This window comes from Cyclopterus lumpus, chromosome 13, assembly GCF_009769545.1.
Source record: "Cyclopterus lumpus isolate fCycLum1 chromosome 13, fCycLum1.pri, whole genome shotgun sequence".
NCBI lineage: Eukaryota > Metazoa > Chordata > Actinopteri > Perciformes > Cyclopteridae > Cyclopterus > Cyclopterus lumpus.
The window spans coordinates 18,508,609-18,529,156 of NC_046978.1; the positions used below are offsets into that span (position 1 = coordinate 18,508,609).

Genomic DNA, 20,548 nt, shown 5'->3' on the forward strand with positions numbered 1-20,548 from the left:
AAATCTTTAAAGCGTGTCGTTTCGCTCGCGAACAGAAATAAAGATTTGGGAGGAAGAAAAAAAAATGCAAAGATATGAAAAAGAAGTGGGGTAAAAAAAAAAAAAGGAAGCTGATTACTCGGAAGCTTTTCACGTGACGGGATTCAGCCGGAATCACCTCGCGACCGGCTTCCGGGAAGATCTTCCGTCCGTCCGGCTCTGCGGACTCAAGGAGAGAAAGGTAACTAACGCCGCGCCGCCGGGAGCGAAATACTTCATTAAAACGCTCGAAACATCAGACGAACGTCAAGTCGTCATGGAGGGACCGACTAACCCACATCCCGTATTTTTAATCCGGAGATAAATCCATCTGGGGGTGACTTTCTGCTACTGTGTTTTCGGTGGAGCTGTGGGGGGAGGGAGGGGGAATTAGCTCGCGAGCTAAACGCGACGTGGGTGTTCTTTCTTCGCTTTTAGCTCGCGAGCTAAAAGCGAAGAAGAGGCGCCTTTTACTCGCGTGACGTTGAGAAAACACGCCCGAAATAGCGTGTGATTTACGGGCGACGGGTGGAACGTCCCGTCGCGATGTTGTTGTTGCCTTTTAGGTTACGTGTTTTAGTTGTTTTTGGTTTACGCCGCTAGCTAGCTGGCTAGCTAGCCGGCTAGCTAAACCAACAGTGTGCTTGCTTGCTAGCTGTGCTTGCTAGCTAGCAAGCACAGCTAGCTAGCTCGAGCAGTTAAGGTTAAATCGTGCTCGTTGTGTCGAAGCTGTGTTTTCTTGTGCCTGCATTAGCTTCCTGGCTGAAAGTGATGGAGTCATAGTTCTTATGCTAGTTTATTTGGTTTCTAAATACAAATAAACAACACGTTTGTTGACAGTTGTAGTTGTAAATAGATATATTGGAACCGTGTCGGTATTAAAAAAAAAAAAAACGTTTGTATTGGGCGGTAAAGTATTAAAACCATTATTACCGGTCAAAATAGTCAACAAAAGGTTGTGACAGCATGTTTTAATGTGCGGCAGGTCCAGGCTTTATGAGACACGTGTCGGCTGGAAGACTCATTTGACAGGACCGGTTGTTTTGAAAAGCTTTAAATATAGGTGTGCTTTTTGTAATTTAAACTTAAAGGTTTAAAGGTGGGTGGTGTCGCTGTTAAACTGGCTGTGTGTTTGACCTTCGATATATATATATGTATATAAAAAAAAAAACACCCCGAGGGTGTCCTGACTCATTCTAGCCTCGGTGGTACTCGTCACGACACCGTTGACAGCGCCGCTGCCTGCGCGTACACCGCATAAGTTAGGTGGAGCTTTTGCAGCGCAGGTACATGCACGTGAGTAGCATATCGGGACACGGGGGGAAATGCACGCGCTAATAACCGGCGAACTTTATCTCGAACGCATTTAAGCGTCAACAGTTGCCGACGTGCGATTAACAACCAACCCCATTCATTGGGTTCCGGGACGACGCGTTGTGTTCAATGTCGGCTCGTTTAAAAACGCACTTTCGTTGTAGTCTTGGTGCGCTTCGTGGTTTATAATAAACACCGCGGGGAGGGTGGTTGTCAGTTGAGGCGTGGCTGGCATGAAGCCGGGCAGCATCGCGCCAATAGGAGGAGAAACCACGTGGTAAGAATCCCCAGATTGGGCCTAGGGAGAGGTTAGCAACATGGCTAACTGCACCGCACACAGCAGCAGCGCGTCTGTGCAACCCTGTGTGTGTGTCTGTCTGTGTGTGTGTGTGTGTTTTTTGGCGTTTGATATACGTGTGTTTTATTACAACCCGGTGCTAATACGTGTCGTCTTTTTGTCGCACGTTGTGTGCGTGTTTGAGGGAGCGTCCGCGGGCAGACACGCCCCTGTGCCGAAGCAAACGGTGTCCCCCACACAGTGTTCTAGCAGACGAATTTCACACTTCTCTTTTTTTTTTTACTAACGTGTAGTTTGCGTTATGTGACGTTGTGGGTTTCGAGGGCGATAGCTGCCGGGTTTGTTCACGTTCAAGCCGTTTTACTTCACCATGCTTCTCCCCCCCCCCCTCTTCTCCTGCAGCAGGGTGATGCTAAAGGGCTGCAGACATGTGACCGTAGCCTAGAATGTGGGTCCAAAATGGATGCAGTCGTTAACCCCCTATGCTAATCTAATCTACTTGATTACCATTCATCAGCACTGGGGAGTAGGATGCAGGGATGTCAGACATGCTTTAGTAAATAAATACCAATAGCAGTGCAGTCAGGACTCGTGCGTGATGCGTCTGAGCCAGGCTGTCATGCTTTGCCTGACATAAGGACACTACTGAGCTTCCTGTTGTGGAACTTGAACGCCCCAGAGTCTGGTGTGGGTTTTGGCACAATATGCAGTTAGCCGGATGAACAATGGGGCGAGGTAGGACACGGCGTGTCACTCAGTGGAGCCGTACATCCACGTTTCCTTGTACGTGCTCGTCACCGATATTTAGTAATTGATGATGTGATCGTGGAAAACTTTATTAACTAAATATCGTAAGTGCTGTTTTGAGTTGTCAACTCGTTGTTGGTTTTAATTATGTGTTTTGTGCTCGTTTAAGCTGCAAGAGCTTTATGTCAATGGCGCGTTCCACTAATTTTATATATGTATGTATATATATGTATATGTATGAAGATAAATTGTGACGAGGAGAACTTATTAGGCTGTGAAAATAGTGGTACAATGTCTTCTGTGGCTCTGAAGTCTGATGAATGAATAAATAACAGACATGAATGGTTTAATTTCAGATGCCATTGGGTTGCATTATGGGAAATCTAGTGTTTTGGGAGTTAAATCTAGATTAGTTGAGCTATAGTTTTCCACAGTTAAAACATGCCACCATTGGAGAGTTTTGTGTCGCAGTCCTCAGTAGCATCTAACGACTCATCGGAGTCCGCAGGCCAGTAAACGGCATGTAACAGACGAGTTACTGAAAGCATTGAGCCAAGAGTCAGTGTGTGTGTATACGTAGTCCTGAAGAGTAACCATGTGCTGTGTATATTATGGCATGTTCAAAGTATATTTTGTATCTGCAGCAGACCGCGAAGATGAAGCCAGTGACTCATGTAGTTTCTTTTCACTGGCTTCCCGAGGCGGTGTAGTTTGCTCAGTTCTCAGCGTAGGTAGTATTGTTGCATTTGTTCTGTAACGTGAGCTAGATTAGGCTGTACCTTTAGGCTATAGTTGGGGATAGAGGATGACTAAAGGTTTGGGCTAAGGGGAGATGTCTAGCTTTTGTGAATACTGGAGATAAAGGAAGGCTTAGTTTGGTCTTAAGCTAATGTGAGAGGAGGTCTAGTTTTTGTGTGAATACTGGAGATAAAGGAAGGCTTAGTTTGGTCTTAAGCTAATGTGAGAGGAGGTCTAGTTTTTGTGTGAATACTGGGGCTAAAGGAAGGCTTAGTTTGGTCTAAAGCTAATGGGAGAAGAGGTCTAGCTTTTATGTGAATACTGGGGGTAAAGGGAGGCTTAGTTTGGTCTAAAGCTAATGGGAGAAGAGGTCTAGCTTTTGTGTGAATACTGAGGGTAACGGGAGGCTTAGTTTGGTCTAAAGCTAATGGGAGAAGAGGTCTAGCTTTTATGTGAATACTGGGGGTAAAGGGAGGCTTAGTTTGGTCTAAAGCTAATGGGAGAAGAGGTCTAGTTTTTATGTGAATACTGGGGCTAAAGGAAGGCTTAGTTTGGTCTAAAGCTAATGGGAGAAGAGGTCTAGCTTTTATGTGAATACTGGGGGTAAAGGGAGGCTTAGTTTGGTCTTAAGCTAATGGGAGAAGAGGTCTAGCTTTTATGTGAATACTGGGGGTAACGGGAGGCTTAGTTTGGTCTTAAGCTAATGGGAGAAGAGGTCTAGCTTTTATGTGAATACTGAGGGTAAAGGGAGGCTTAGTTTGGTCTAAAGCTAATGGGAGAAGAGGTCTAGTTTTTATGTGAATACTGGGGGTAAAGGGAGGCTTAGTTTGGTCTAAAGCTAATGGGAGAAGAGGTCTAGTTTTTATGTGAATACTGGGGCTAAAGGAAGGCTTAGTTTGGTCTAAAGCTAATGGGAGAAGAGGTCTAGCTTTTATGTGAATACTGGGGGTAAAGGGAGGCTTAGTTTGGTCTTAAGCTAATGGGAGAAGAGGTCTAGTTTTTATGTGAATACTGGGGGTAAAGGGAGGCTTAGTTTGGTCTAAAGCTAATGGGAGAAGAGGTCTAGTTTTTATGTGAATACTGGGGCTAAAGGAAGGCTTAGTTTGGTCTAAAGCTAATGGGAGAAGAGGTCTAGCTTTTATGTGAATACTGGGGGTAAAGGGAGGCTTAGTTTGGTCTTAAGCTAATGGGAGAAGAGGTCTAGCTTTTATGTGAATACTGGGGGTAACGGGAGGCTTAGTTTGGTCTTAAGCTAATGGGAGAAGAGGTCTAGCTTTTATGTGAATACTGAGGGTAAAGGGAGGCTTAGTTTGGTCTAAAGCTAATGGGAGAAGAGGTCTAGTTTTTGTGTGAATACTGGGGCTAAAGGAAGGCTTAGTTTGGTCTAAAGCTAATGGGAGAAGAGGTCTAGTTTTTGTGTGAATACTGAGGGTAAAGGGAGGCTTAGTTTGGTCTAAAGCTAATGGGAGAAGAGGTCTAGTTTTTGTGTGAATACTGAGGCTAAACGAAGGCTTAGTTTGGTCTAAAGCTAATGGGAGAAGAGGTCTAGCTTTTATGTGAAGACTGGGGCTAAAGGAAGGCTTGTTTGGGCTGAAATGAGGCTAGAGGAAGGCTAGGTTTGGCCCAGAATTGGGTCCGGAAGAAGAGGAGGAAGTTCTGTCAAACTGCATTGGGTATGGCGAGTCTCGACCGTGGCAAACTTGGTGGCTACAACAACAGATGACTAATAAGAACTGGACACTGCACCACCGCTAAGCTTCTCTCCCATTACCTAGTGGTAAACTGTGGTAATGCAGCAAAAAAAGCATTTTCCCAATTGACTCGCATCGTTAAAAAAAGCTCACAACTCTCCGAACCACAGTAATCGGTGCTGTGTGTGTGTCACCGGCCCGGTAGTTGTTTAAGAAGCCAGCCACGTCGCACCACTTCAGGGGAAAGCATCCCCCTTTTTTTGCCGTACAACACAATATATGCAGCGAACACAAACACCCTGGGGATTGTTTTTTTTTCTTCAAAATGTTATCCGGCTGTACGAAAACCCTTCACTCTGTTAGAATCCATTATCTTCACCCACAGTGACAGCTGGTATTTGTTTTAACCTTTTGTGTGTGTGTGTGTGTGTGTGTGTGTGTGTCAGTGTGTGTCAGTGTCATCGTGGGTAAAAAAAAAAATGTTGTCCTGGAGACACCTGCTGCAGCGGAGGTTTTGTTGGTGCTTTTCACCGCGATGGGCGTCGCAGGCAGGAAACTCCTCAGGTGTGAGGTTGAGATATCGTTGAGTTTAGAAGACGTCGGCGCGTTATTAATGGCGATTTTTAAACCATTTTTTATTTGAAAGCAAACCCCGTGTCGGTCGCCGTGATCCCGTCGCGTGGCGGTCTCTAATTTTGTAGTCTTCCGGCCGCGTGTTTGCATTGTCATGGTTATCTCCAGCAGCGAGATAAAAATAAAAAAAAAAACAGACTCATCATGACTCAGGCTTTTTTTATTCCGTTGTGTGGGTGTGAATTAAGGAATGGAATATATGTGTGTGTGTGTGTGACTGAGATAATGTAGGCCTCCGCTATAAATAACACAAATGTGTCACTATTACAGAGACTGGAATCCACAGGTCAGTGTTGTGTAATTTAAAATAGTCTTCCTCGTTCCACAGGGCTTCTGAGACGCGCTGCAGTTCACCGGGTTTGTTCCTTGAATTGATCCGATGGGAATTATATTATTGCGAGCAGCTTCCTGTTTTTAAATGGATTATACATCGGTGGGACACACCCCACATTAAACACAGTTACGCATTCACCGTTATGATAAACGTACAGCGGTGCCAGTTTTATGAACCTGTTCCAAAACTACAAGTCTTTTTCTGTCTCAGAAGTACACACGATGTGTTCGAGGGCTGTCGGAAAGTTGAAAGTCCGACCGTAATGTCCGGTTCTGATAAACCGGCTAAAGGAAAAAAAACATGCTTTTGTTTTGGGGTTCAGAGGCGGACAGTAAAAGTGTGTTTATCGCTGCTGTAAACTCTTTGCTGTTACGTGCTCGTTGCTAACACGTCTTCCCTTTCTGTCCGTCTCTCAGGAAAAAACGTTCCACAGTGTAACCACACTTGGGACCTTTTGAAAAGATTAATTAATGTAAGTAAGCTCGTTCCTGCTCGGCATCCCGTTGCATGATACCGGCGGCCATTGAGCCTCATTACGGTGGTGTATGAATTTAAAAAAGCTTTTAATTTCTAATAACGTTCTCTCCCTGATCAGATTTGTACACAGGTCCACGTCCGCCTCCCCATGCAGAACTCCGTGAAATGAATAAAGCACCACAGCCTATAACAGGACCCCCCTCCATCCCCCACCCTGCCCCCTCCCCCGGCCTGTCACAGGTAAGGAAGCCTGTCACTCATTCACGCGTCAGCCCTGGTGTGAATAGAAAATGCAAAACAAACTGTTGTTGCTTTTTAATAACAAAAGTTGCGTAATAATTGTATTTTTAATTAATTTTTGTCTGCGAATAAAAACTAATTAAAGTAGTAGTTTACCATTTCATGTGGAGCTCTTCATCTAACAGCTCCAATTCCAAAATGCAATATATTAGCTGTAAAAAAAAATAATAATAATTTAAAGCTTACTGACAGACATGCTGCATTTCCTGTAACATCTTCATAATAACGGTTAAATTAGTGTTAAAAGTGTCGTTAAAAGCTTTTAATGTGAAGCTGCAGCAGTTGGGAACGTTCTTGTTTTTTTTTGCACACCGCACTTTGCCCCCAGGAAATGTTCTCCAGACTTCCCGTTCATAAATACTGTATTGCATTACTACTTCCATCAGCTCTGTGTTGACCACTTGTTCACGCCTTCTCTCTCTCTCTCTCTCTCTCTCTCTCTCTCTCTCCCCATATTCCTCTTCCGTCTCACTTCTACTGCTGTTGATGTCACTTCCTGTCTCTTGCAGCCCTCATTCCCCCCTGGGCAGCCCCCTTCTGTCGTGTTTGCCACCCCACCGCCTCCACAAATGAACCCTGCACCACAACCCCGACAGGTAGGCCCCGCCCCCTCGGCTCACCCTACCCCCCCCCAAGTCCAGAACATACAGGGTTGCGATACCGAGCTGCAGGTTTCTAAAGTGGATGATTTTTTTGGTGCATAATTCCCACTTTTGTCAAAACGCAATGTTCACTCTCCTGAATCCGTCGGCGAATTACTCGGACCGCCTGCATGTCTGTTTGAACTCACCGGTTCTGCACTGTCCTTCGTACTCTACCTTGCTCCCGACTTGTCTGCATTTGTTGTTGTTGTTTTTTTTAAAATTGTGTTTATGTACGGAGGTGCAGAACTGGACGAGGCCCGTCAGTGCAGAGTGAAGCATGGATGTCGTGCTTTTCTTTGTTGTCTTTTAACCTCTGTCCCGTCTGCCTCTCTTCCTCTAGTTTGCCCCAGGGCCCCGACCTATGCACCAACAGGTACTAACAGCGGCTCCTATTCTGACACACATTTATGTTATATATTATATTTTATTTAAATATATTTAAAAAAAATATTTATTTATTTTTATTATACACACATGAAACTTACCAGAATAGTTCCCCCCCCCCCCCAAAAAAAGGTATTTGCATTTAATATTTTACCTACTGTACAAGTGGGAATGTATTTAAATATTAAAATCTTGCTTTAGTGACGTACAGCTTTTGATCTAATTGTAATTTCACAAGTGTCTTATGTAAAAGTTAGACCTTAAAACAGTTATGAAAAAGTAATGTTTGCTATTTTTAAAACAGATTTAGGGAACCTGTGCACATCTTTCAGTTCTATTGAGTCTTTTTATTTATTTTGCATTCACTGCTCCGCCTATTCTCTGCATGCTGCTTGTGAATTCACAGCTTGGCTCAGGATGGACAGTTTCTGGGTGCTTTGCTCTAACTGATTGTGGTGCTCTCTCTCCCCCCCCCCCTGACCCCCCCTCATCTACCCCCACCCCACCCCCACCCTCCTTATTGCCTCTATTTGATATGTCTCTGTGTGACCTGTGTTTGTGCTGCTGAAGGGAAGCTTCAGGTCGCTACAGGTAACTCAATTTCTTCTTTTCAGTTTATTTTTCTTCTTTTACCGCCTCTCGCCTCTTTTACTCCTCTTACTTACCGTCTTGAGGAGTGCATATGTCTCCAATATTTGGCGGTGCGGTGCTTCGTTGGCTCGGCGTACTTTCTTGTCGTCCGCGGTCCGTCCGCTTCCCGGGGGCCCGGCGGGCAGAATGTCAATGAGGAGAGGCTCTGAATGAACCCGCCATTGCCTGCTTTATCTCTTCTGGCAGGCGACATGCTTCCAGTTGGATTCAAGCCATAGATTCATGGACGAGCTACGAGCCTAGCTCTTAGAGATAAAGTCACACAAGGGCATTTGGGGGGTGGGAGTTTTATGTTGGGAGGGTTCAGAAAAGGTAATTTTTTTTCTTGTCTCTCTCCCCTGCCTCCCCCCCCCTCCCCCCTTCTAGCCCTATTACACCAACAGGGCCACCCTGCCACCCAGCAGCGGGCCTCGGGGTGTCCCTCCCAACAGCGGCCCCCGGCCTGTGACGCCCACCCACGTCTACCAGCCGGGCCCCGGCTCTCAAATGATGATGATCCCCGGGCAACAACTGCCCTTCCCCAGCTCGCCGCAGGGACCCGCCTACTTCATACCTGGACAGGTAGGGGAGCACAGACCGGGAAGGGTGGGTGGGGGGGGGGTGGGGGGGGGTTGTATTGGTGTTTAATCAGAGCCAGATGGTATACAGACAGCTGAGCTAACATGACCCCCCCCCCCACCCACCCATTTACCCTCATATCTTCGCTGTAATAGAGTTTTGTTTTCTCCTTGTTTTTGATACATTCTGTAAACATTGATTCAGTACCTCCTTTTTTTTTGTAATGGTTAATAATGTAAAATGAGGTTTTAACATTAATAATTCTATTGTTTCCTCAGTACCGGTCCGCAACCTACGTGGCCACACCTCAGCAGTACCCGGTCCCGGCCGGCACCCCAGGCTTCTACCCGACCACCAACACCGCTGAATATGGTACTTATGGTAAGAGGCTCTACCTGGGGCCTCACCTGAGCCACTCGCACACTCAGAAAGACACACACACACACAATATCTCCAGTCAACCCCAGAAGCTTCTTGTTGCTCAGGACCAATAATAATAATAATAGTAGTAAGAGTTTCTAAGATCCACTGAAAAATGGGGCTGCTGTCTTCATGCACGTGGCCCTTTCAGTTTTATTTACTTTTGTGTTTATTTCTTCATCTACTAGAGTAGCACCACATATGTGTGCTGTTGATCCCGTGTGTTGGGACGCCCTCTAGAGGAGGCAGAGTGTCAGTGCATCACAAAAAGTGATGATACCCTGAAAAACAAACTTGCTGCCCCCCCACCCTGAACCACCCTAACCCCCCCCAACCCAACAACCAGCAGGCATCCCAGCTATGTGTCGTCTTTGTTTAAACGGGAGCTCATCAGCAATAAAAGGTCTGAATACAGGAGTGTAAACACACACTTCTTCCTGATGGGGATTCTCCATTTCACAGGAACGCATCACAAATGTGTGTGTGTACACGATAGCTGACTCTAGATCAGTTAAATAATAAAAAAATACGGCGTTCTCTTAATGTCATCGCGACATTTTACGGAAACGCGAGTATTTAGATGTCAGACTTCACCCCTAAACTGTCTTTTTTTTTTTTTAAATTTAAGTAATTAAGTCAACTCTATGACTTACAATATTCTGGCACAGTTGAAATTTACCTTGTCGTCTGGATATAACGACAATATTTTTGTAAATTTGAGATGCTACACGGGAAGAAATCCTTCCAGCGTAATGTGGAGAATTCAGTTTTTTTTTTTCTTCCTTTTTTTGCTTTCATCCACAAGCTGAAATGCACTTATCTTTTGAATATAAAGTGTCTTTGATGAACCTTTTCGTGGACTTGAACCCAGTCCTGTGATCTCTTTCCCGGAACCACAATGCCCACCGTCGCACTCCGGTAACGGCTTTAATACCATGACTCAGAATACTGCCCCTCCCCTCCCCCCCTCCGGCCCTCTGAAGTGGTGCAGTCTGTTTGACCACTCACTCCTTTTCTAGCAGTCAAGTAAAACAAACACACACACACACCGTGCTGACGGAGGAGGGTGACTATTTTTAAGACCCCCCTCCTCCCCAAGTGAAGGGTAGTTGCTCACTTGCATGTGCACGCTCACAGCCCACCCTCTTTGTAGTGGCTTTAGGATGCCAGGAGAAGGGAGGGTAGGAAGGAAGGAAGGGAGGGAGGGAGGTTAATAAAAACAAGTGAAAGGCAGGGAGGGATCGGGGAAGGTTAGAGGGAGGAGCGACGCGGGAGACTCGCTGGTCGGGGGAGGGCCGAGTTAAAAAGCCGTCATTCTGAGAGGGCACCTGTAGAGAGGACAGGAAGAAGAAGTAAGAGAGTGGGTTTGAAGAGAAACCCCTCTCCTTCTTTTCTCTCTCTCTCTCTCTCCGTCCGTCCGCACACAGTTCTGCACCCGGCAGACGTTCAACATGGGGAACCGAGGGTCTCGAGAGCAGCCGGACTCTGAGGGTAGGTGTCGTCTTCATCGGGGCTCTTTCAAGTCGTATTCTCTTTATTCTCTCCGTCCAAGAAAAGTATCGTCATGCTTTTTGAGCGTGCGGTGTTCTCCCCCCCCCTCTCCCCCTCCCTCTCCTAGCCAGTGTGGTTTTTCTGACTATATTTAGGCTGCTCCTGCTCCTGGTCAACAATGCAGAGACTCAGTAATGTGAGTTAGACTGAAGAGCAGGACGGAGAGCGCGGCCCACTGTAAGCCGAGGCCGGTTTACAAGGCCGCCGGGTGGGCGTCTTGTAGGCGTTAGTGACCGTGTTGGCTTAAAGAGGTTCATTGAACTCGGTGGAACTTTTTTTTTTTTCTCTCTCTCTCTCTCTCTCTCTGGCGACGGGGGCGAGCAGGGGGCCTCGGCGCGCCGTGGTCTCAGGTGACTTCCAGGTGCCGCGTTGGCTTCACTACAGACTTGAGAGTTTTAATCAGTTGTGTCGTGAGGACGAGTTGATGGTTGCAGCTTTTCAGGCGTCTTGAGATGTTTTGTAACAGTTTGTAGATGGCAATAAGAAAAAAATATATTATTTTTTATTTAGAAAGTATATAATTAGTCATCTGATACTTTATTTCGGTCACCTGTCACTCAGACTGCATGGAAACGCAAGTAAAGCTGAAACTTTTGGAGGATAAAACACTTTTTTTGTGTGTGTTTGTTGTTCATTGGTTTGGATAAATTGAGCAATCTTAATAATGTCACGTTGGACTCTGAACAACACGATGGGAAGTGACTCATTGTTTATTTGCATGATGGTGCAAGTTTCCCCTTTTTTTTTTTTTAATTTTTTATTAAGCAAAATAAAAGAAGTCAACCTGTTTGGCGCTCGTGGAAGGAAAGCCTTGTTTAGCTGCACGGCCGGATATTAAAAACATGTTTCACACTGTATTACAGTGAAGATCATAGCGGCATTTAATGATACAATAATCATTAAATAATCAGTGTTTTTCCTTTTTTTTTTTAAAAGTCCCTTCATTTATTTATTTATCTGTCATTCTTGTCTGTGTCTGATCCACAGCAGGGGCCTACTACCCCGCCCAGGCCCAGTTCACCCCCTCGGTGCAGGCGGCACCCGTCATCATGAACCCGGCCCCCCAACAGCAGCCGCAACCACCACCTCAGCCCCCCCAACACATCTCCACCAAACGGGAACGGAAACAGGTACAGTCGCTACCCCGCGTCACACTCAAGACTTTAAAAATGGCATATTGAGAGAGAGACAGAGAGAGCGAAAGGGTAGTTTTGGTCAGTTCCTCTTTATTTCTATGTAAAATATATATTCTGAGTTTCCACCCGGGGAACAAGGAGCTGGAGGATATCACCAGGGGACAAGCACAGCTTAGTTTGAGGGGTCACCATGGTGACTCGTCGGTCTTCCACCTGCACAGTTTGATGGTGTGTCTTCAGAAGCTTTGTTTATTATGCTCTTCAAGCGGTTGCATACATGAAAGCTCTCGGTTCTTTTTTCCCCGAGAGTGGACATGAACATTTCCAGATCCGCCCTGTCTAGGTGGCCAATCGCAGCACGTCCTGGGTGTGGTGGTGGTGGTGGGGGGGGTGTGAGTGACTTGGCACAACGCAGCTGGGAAAATAATAACGCATGAGTAACGCTAAAATGTAAACAGCCTGCAGCGTGCCGGGATGCAGCGGCTAACTTTCATGAACTGATGACCCGCTGTGAAAGACGACTTCTAGACAGGACAGCGGTGTGTGTGTGTAGCCCCGCCCCTAAAGCGTTCCCTGCTTTATGGTCTGTTTGACTCTAAATTACCATAATTTACTAAATGAACATCACGCTGTATTGAAGAAGACTTGAAACTAGAGATTGAGACCAAAAACTCATGTTTACAATGTTTACTGAGGGAATAAATCAAGAGAAGTAGAGTCATTTATATAGACTTCTATACAACCAGAGGAGTCACCCCCTGGTGGTCAGGAGAGAGAATGCAGCTTTAATGCATGAAGCATATACTTCTATACAACCAGAGGAGTCTCCCCCTGGTGGTCAGGAGAGAGAATGCAGCTTTAACGCATGAAGCACAGACTTCTATACAACCAGAGGAGTCGCCCCCTGGTGGTCAGGAGAGAGAATGCAGCTTTAATGCATGAAGCATAGACTTCTATACAACCAGAGGAGTCGCCCCCTGGTGGTCAGGAGAGAGAATGCAGCTTTAACACATGAAGCATATACTTCTATACAACCAGAGGAGTCGCCCCCTGGTGGTCAGGAGAGAGAATGCAGCTTTAATGCATGAAGTATAGACTTCTATACAACCAGAGGAGTCTCCCCCTGGTGGTCAGGAGAGAGAATGCAGCTTTAACGCATGAAGCATAGACTTCTATACAACCAGAGGAGTCGCCCCCTGGTGGTCAGGAGAGAGAATGCAGCTTTAACGCATGAAGCATAGACTTCTATAGAACTAGAGGAGTCGCCCCCTGGTGGTCAGGAGAGAGAATGCAGCTTTAACACATAAAGCATAGACTTCTATACAACCAGAGGAGTCGCCCCCTGGTGGTCAGGAGAGAGAATGCAGCTTTAATGCATGAAGCATAGACTTCTATACAACCAGAGGAGTCTCCCCCTGGTGGTCAGGAGAGAGAATGCAGCTTTAACGCATGAAGCACAGACTTCTATACAACCAGAGGAGTCGCCCCCTGGTGGTCAGGAGAGAGAATGCAGCTTTAATGCATGAAGCATAGACTTCTATACAACCAGAGGAGTCGCCCCCTGGTGGTCAGGAGAGAGAATGCAGCTTTAACACATGAAGCATATACTTCTATACAACCAGAGGAGTCGCCCCCTGGTGGTCAGGAGAGAGAATGCAGCTTTAATGCATGAAGTATAGACTTCTATACAACCAGAGGAGTCTCCCCCTGGTGGTCAGGAGAGAGAATGCAGCTTTAATGCATGAAGTATAGACTTCTATACAACCAGAGGAGTCTCCCCCTGGTGGTCAGGAGAGAGAATGCAGCTTTAACGCATGAAGCATAGACTTCTATACAACCAGAGGAGTCGCCCCCTGGTGGTCAGGAGAGAGAATGCAGCTTTAACGCATGAAGCATAGACTTCTATAGAACTAGAGGAGTCGCCCCCTGGTGGTCAGGAGAGAGAATGCAGCTTTAACACATGAAGCATAGACTTCTATACAACCAGAGGAGTCGCCCCCTGGTGGTCAGGAGAGAGAATGCAGCTTTAACACATGAAGCATAGACTTCTATACAACCAGAGGAGTCGCCCCCCTGGTGGTCAGCAGAGAGAATGCAGCTTTAACACATGAAGCATAGACTTCTATACAACCAGAGGAGTCGCCCCCTGGTGGTCAGGAGAGAGAATGCAGCTTTAACACATGAAGCATAGACTTCTATACAACCAGAGGAGTCGCCCCCTGGTGGTCAGCAGAGAGAATGCACGTTTTAAGACTGGAGGTTTCCATCTGGGCAAGCTGCTCCAGGCTACTTTAGCCTCGACTAACGTTACGGTGCATTGTGGGTAATGTAATGACGTAAGAACAATGCAATTCGAAAAAATAAAAGGCCCCATCTCTGGTTCTGCAATATTTTGTGCGTCCACCATATTGCAGAAGTGCAATGCTTACTAATAAGTGGTGTTTATAATGATCAAAAATTCATTGTGAGAAGCCGAAACTATCGTCGTAAACGATGGCTAAAGAACTAAAAAAAAATAAAACACGGCTACAAATTGATCACATTCTGACTGCTTTAACTTGGCATTCGAGTCACTGTCTCGCCTGTTTTTGAACTGACCTTTTTTTAAAAAAAATTGTTTGTATAACAACTCCCTTACAGTAGAACAAATAATACAGTTTTTGTTTCTCCATAGCAACTCACTGACCGTTTCATAATGCGTCTCGTCGGCGGTGTAACTCCCTCTCTTAATTCTCGAGTCTGGACTTGGAGTTCAGTTTAAACGCGGCCTGGTGAACTTGACCGTAACCCCCGGTTACCGCGTGAGACTCCTACATTGCGTCTAGTGTTTCCTCTGCTCTCTCAAGATGGCTTTCGACCTGGTATGTGGTAGCTCGCTGTGAACCGTCCGTCCCCCGTCCCCCGTCCCCCCCCCCCCCCCCCCAGATGGTGCCTCTCCTTTTTCCCTTTTTTCTTTTTGGGCATTTTAACACTTGCTTGGTTGCATTTGAGAAATATATATATATATATATATATATATATATATATTTTTTATTTTTTTGACATGTCATACCTGCACTGTTAAAGAGTTTCAACCCGTTTCACGACATGCAACTTATTTAAGTCTGCAGCCAGAGTCTGTGCAGAAATCTTCTATTTTGATGCACAAACCCGAGCTAAGTGAACATCTACTCTTATTTGCGTGGGTTTCCCGTCGTTTGTCGACTGTCACCGTCTTGAAATTAGCTCTGAGCTCTTTGTTTGTGAGGGTTTGTGGTGGAGATGAGATGAAAGAATCCTTTTATTAGCCCACAGCAGGGACATTTGGGTGGAGCTGTATCCACTTATTTTTTTTTTTGGACGGCTTATCAGCGACTTATCCTCGTTCCTTGTGCTCGCGATCGCGGTCCGTCATGTAAAACGTTGATGGTTCACACGAGATGACAGCCGGGGGAGGGGCCGGAAGACTTGAGTCATTCTGGTTTTAGGTTATTTTATTTTTTATATTTATATGCTCTCTTTTTGAGAAAGTAGGTTGTTTTATTTTTTATGTAAAGGACAAAGAGGCCTCAGTGTGGGCGATCCGTGACCCTCCATTTACAGGACAGTGTGGCTTTGTGTGGCTACGGCTATTCTGCTCCTGTAGCTTAATGTAGAAAAGAGTCTGTTTTTAAAACCAGTTTATACCGTCTTTTTTTTTTTTAGGTTCCTCGTTACATGCACAAAAAAAAAGTAGAGTTTTCTGCACTTTCCTCCTCTTTTTGCACTCCCTGTTTGTTAAAGAGAAAAACCAGAGTGTGGGGGTGGGGGGGGGGGTGGGGGGGGTGAAGGACATGTCAGCACATAGCTCAGCTCCACGTGGCCACCGGCCTCCTCCCCCTTCTGAGCCGGAAAGGGCTAACCAACCAGCCTTCCTCTGCTGCTGTGGCACCCCACTCCTCCCTCCTTTTCCTCTTCCTCCTCCTCTACTGGTTTCCTCTGTCCTCAAAAGGGGTGAGCCTGGAAAAGAAAGAAGAAGAAAAACACCCCAAAAGAGTGACAGAGAATGAGAGCAGAGAAAAAAAGGGGGGGGGGGGGGAAGCTCCTCCTGCTGATAACGATTGCCTTCCTCGAAACCCCCCCCCCCCCGCCCCTCCTTTGCACTCCGGCCCCTTTAACTGTCTGTTAGTCTCTGTGGGAGGGTTTGCACATTCCAGTGCCATAGCTTTACAAGGCCAGTCGCTTTATCCTTTCCTTTTTTTTTTTTTTTTTTTTCTCCTCTCCCCCCTCCCTGATCTGTTCAGCGTATTGGAGAGTTTGTTGGTTGAAGTTCCAAAAAGCTAGCTTACTGACGAGTCAGGCCCGGCCCTGTTCTTCTGCAGGCTCGTAGCTCTCTTATCACAAGCCTGGATGTGTGCGAGTTAAGCTGAAGGAGGTGCGGTGGTGGGTGGGGAGGGGAGGGAGAAACTTCACGGCTCTGTAGGGTTTTTAAAAAAAAAAAAAAAAGTTAAAGTCCGACTGGAACGGCTACTCCGGGTCCCAGGATGAGAGAGGCCCCGCTAGGGTTTGCAAAGCTCCGAGAGAAAGAGAGACGAGTTGAACCAGAGAAGTGAAGAAGAAGAAAAAAAAAAAAAAGAGGTCAGTGGCGACGAGCAAATATTGTCCGAAAAGTAGTCCGGAGACTGTAGCGGCTCAACTTATTTTTTTTACACGTTTTAATCCTCGACCACGGGACTTTAGGCAGCGCTGTGACTCATACCAGTTGCATGACAGCTCTCACCACCGGTGGTAAGTATGTAGGGAGAGAGTGAGAGGGAGAGGGGGGGGGGGGGGGAGCATGTGTTTTGTAATGTATCGGCACTCCTTGTGAGCGAGCGAGCGGATTTTCACTACCAGATTGTGGCGTCGGGTATTCTCGCAAACAACCGTGGGATTTTTTTTTTTTTTTTTTTACGTCTGTCCACTCGCGAATTAACTGGCTGAAAGCTGTGAAGCGGAGGAATTTGCATGGCGGCTGATGTTTTTTTGGGGGGGTGGAGGTGGGGGGAGGTTGCCTGCCTGCCTCAGTGTTCCCAATGTGAGAAATTCAGCTTTCATTGAATCGGGAGGCAGCTAGCGAGAGAGCCACAGACGCGGATAAGGGCTGACGACTCCGGGGCGTTGCATCATGGGAAGGCCTGCTCTCCTCCTGCGTTGCCTGCTGCACTCACTCCGAAAACCCTTTTCAACACTCACGTTTATGTGAAGGGAGGTTCTCGAGGTTCTCTTCCTTTTTCACGTAATCGCTCGTGTTCCCTCTCTCCACCCCGTAGATCAGAATAAGAGACCCGAACCAAGGAGGTCGAGACATCACAGAGGAGATTATGTCCGGGGGCCGCAGTGGCTCTACCCCAACCCCGCCACAGGTGAGCTACCATACAATTAAAATGTTTGTTTTTTGGGGGGGGGGGGGGGGTTTAAGACGCTAGTTAAAAAAAAAAAAAGATTGACTGCCACATGCTTCTGCTTACCACAAGTGTCAATGTCGGCGTAGTGCATGACGGCCTTTCAAGTATTTTGGAACGTGAATTGACTTGCCTGCGTCGTACTTTAAGGGGAATGCGGTCGATAGGACCAACTAATACATTTGTATTATTGTCATTTATTTATTTATATTTTATATATGTATTTTCTATATTTATTTTATATATATTTTGTATTTTATATATATATATATATAATTTTTTTTTTAAAGATCTTATGTGAAACGTTTTTTCTTTTATTTAAATGGTAAATAAATGTTGTCCTCGGCACTAAAGTACTTTATTTTCTCCCCCCCCCCCCCAACAGACAGCCATATCAGAAAGTACAGCAGTGGTTCAGTCCAACGGTGAGAGCATCACAGCTGCTGTCACACTGGTCAGACCAGGTGAGTGCCACGTGCACAGCTTGCACAATTACAACATCAATATTTATTTAACCCAAGATACGTGGAATCGTTGTCCCAAAAGAAACTGGATTTTATTTTTTAAAATGTCTTCATTTATGTATTTTTAAAACATAACTCTCGCTTTTTCAGCCGTCTTTAACGCTCACATTTCTTTGCCCCTCCAGATGACAGAGGGAAGCCTACGTCCCCTCCTCCGTCAAAGACCCCTGAACTTGCGAAGGGAAACCCCGCCCCCGCAAAGGCGTCCTCCTCTGACACGAACACTAAGCCCCGCGCCTCCCCTCTTCCATCAGAAGACACTATTCCGTCGCCCGCACCCAGCGTGCCGGTTGCGGATGTGATGGATGCTCCCAGGAAAGCCACCCCGACCCCGCAGTCGGCGCCCGAGGTGCCCGCCTACCCTGCGCCCCTCCCCGACCCCGTCTCCGCCGCACAAGACAAAACGGACAAGAGAACCGCAGAGGCAAAGAGGGAAGAGGTAAAAGAGGAGGTGGCTAACGCAGCAACCGCCGCCGCCGCCGCCTCTCTGGCTCCGCCCCCCTCCGCCACTAACGGCGTCGCGGAGCCGGAAAGGCCGTCGGTCGCGGCGCCGTCCTGTCACCCGGAGGCCCCTCTGGAGTCTCCCATTGCACAGCCGGAGGAGCTCCGCCTCCCCAACGGGCTGCCGCTGCCGGCCCCTCGAGACCCCGAGGTGCCCGCCGCCGGCTCGACGGAGCGCGACGACAGCCCCATCGCCGAGCCGGACGTCGGCGAGGAGCGCGTCACGCGAACCTCCAGGGCCGTCATGCAGGTGACGCCTAAAGCCGTCACTCAAGCGCCGCCTAAAGCCGTCACTCAAGCGCCGCCTAAAGCCGTCACTCAAGCGCCGCCTAAAGCCGTCACTCAAGCGCCGCCTAAAGCCGTCACTCAGGTGACAACTAAAGCCGTCACTCAAGCGGCGACTAAAGCCGTCACTCAGGTGACACCTAAAGCCGTCACTCAAGCGCCGCCTACAGCAGTAGCTCAAACGGCACCAAGGGCAGTCATTCAAGCGACGCCTACAGCCGTCAATCAAGTGACTCCGACAGCCGTCAATCAAATGACACCGACAGCCGTCACTCAAGCTGCAGCTACGGCCGTCAGCCGGGCTTCGCCGACAGCCGTCACTCAAGCGGTGCCTACAGCCGTCACTCAAGCGGCGCCTACAGCCGTCACTCAAGCGGCGCCTACAGCCGTCACTCAAGCGGCGCCTACAGCCGTCACTCAAGCGCCGCCTAAAGCCGTCACTCAAGCGCCGCCTAAAGCCGTCACTCAAGCGCCGCCTAAAGCCGTCACTCAAGCGCCGCCGACAGCCGTCACTCAAGCGGTGCCTACAGCCGTCACTCAAGCTGCGCCTACAGCCGTCACTCAAGCGGTGCCTACAGCTGTCACTCAAGCGGTGCCTACAGCTGTCACTCAAGCGGCGCCTACAGCCGTCACTCAAGCGGCGCCTAAAGCCGTCACTCGGGTAGCGCCTGAGCCCGTCACTCGGGTAGCGCCTGAGCTCGTCACTGAAGCAGCGCCTACAGCTGCAGCGCCTACAGCTGCAGCGCCTACAGCTGCAGCGCCTACAGCTGCAGCGCCTACAGCTGCAGCGCCTACAGCTGCAGCGCCTACAGCTGCAGCGCCTACAGCCGTCACTCAGGCGCCGCCTACAGCCGTCACTCAGGCGCCGCCTACAGCCGCCACTCAGGCGCCGCCTACAGCCGCCATTCAGGCGCCGCCTACAGCCGCCTCTCAGGCGCCGCCTACGCCCGTTGTCGAAGCTGCACCCACCTCTGCTGAGCAGCCTGCGCCGGCCGTCCAGGAGATCCCTGAGTCTCCGGCGGTCGAAGCGGCAGCACCCGCCGAGCCCGAGGTTAAAGACACGGCTCCTCCGGTCGCCCCGGACATCAAAGAAGACGCCACAGTGCCCCTCTCTTCCGCGGAGGAGACGCCGTCTCCCGCGGAGGAGACGGTTTCCACGGCCGACGTCGCGCCAGCGGCGGTGCCCGCTGCCCCCTCTCCCACAGCAGAGGAGAGGGAGGACACGCCTCCTCCCCAGGCGGTCACACCTGCCCTCGTAGAAGCTACTATGCAAGGTCAGTGGGTCACAACGTGCTAAAAATGTTCCCTATAAACTTTTCTTCCAGATACGATCGTCATTAATCTGAGGCTAATCGTGTTCCTTCATTTTAGCCGCCGTGTCTGTGCCAAAGAAAAAGAGGAAGATGAAGGATCTGAACAAAAAGGAGGCAGTGGGAGACCTCCTGGATGCCTTTAAAGAGGTGTGTGTGTGTGTGTGTGTGCGCAGTGATCTAACCAGTTTTTAAACTTAAAGTTGTTGCAGATTTATACCTCAAATCAACCCTTAGGCATCCTCAGGATTGTTTTATTTTCCATATTGAGTTTTTAAGATGGCCGTCTTGACTTCCAACCCCCTCAGGAGCAAGTGGTGTCTCCACCGGAGCCCAAGCCGGCCCCTGCACCAGAGACCAAGCCCCCCGCCGCTACCCCTCCCGCCCCGGAGGACCCCGACCTGACCTGGGAGGACAAGGAGGACAAGGAGGGCAAGCTGGCCGCTGAGAAGATTCAGCCCAACGCCGACAAGAAGTACCAGTACAAAGAAGGTGGGTGTCTGGACCTTGATGCCTTTTCGCGTGACTGGCGCTCTTATCTCGGAGTCACGGCTGAGCACGTTTTTTTTAATGTTTGCTTTGTCGACGAGGAGGGAGCGGCAGTTATGAGAAATAAGAGAGAGGAGAATTTA

General features: G+C 48.1%; 1 protein-coding gene across 1 annotated transcript in view; it reads left to right on the forward strand.

The window, feature by feature from the left end:
* The first annotated feature begins 137 nt into the window (after positions 1–137).
* LOC117741827 (eukaryotic translation initiation factor 4 gamma 1-like) overlaps positions 138–20,548 on the forward strand; it is a 118,201-nt gene continuing 97,790 nt past the window's right edge. Inside the window, 15 exon segments of the mRNA XM_034549057.1 lie at positions 138–220; positions 6,190–6,245; positions 6,369–6,490; positions 7,060–7,146; positions 7,535–7,567; positions 8,149–8,169; positions 8,596–8,790; positions 9,066–9,168; positions 11,746–11,888; positions 17,165–17,257; positions 17,682–17,760; positions 17,946–19,315; positions 19,376–19,880; positions 19,978–20,066; positions 20,225–20,408. Coding sequence (XP_034404948.1) covers positions 6,416–6,490; positions 7,060–7,146; positions 7,535–7,567; positions 8,149–8,169; positions 8,596–8,790; positions 9,066–9,168; positions 11,746–11,888; positions 17,165–17,257; positions 17,682–17,760; positions 17,946–19,315; positions 19,376–19,880; positions 19,978–20,066; positions 20,225–20,408 — 2,977 coding nt within the window. The 5' untranslated portion in view covers positions 138–220; positions 6,190–6,245; positions 6,369–6,415.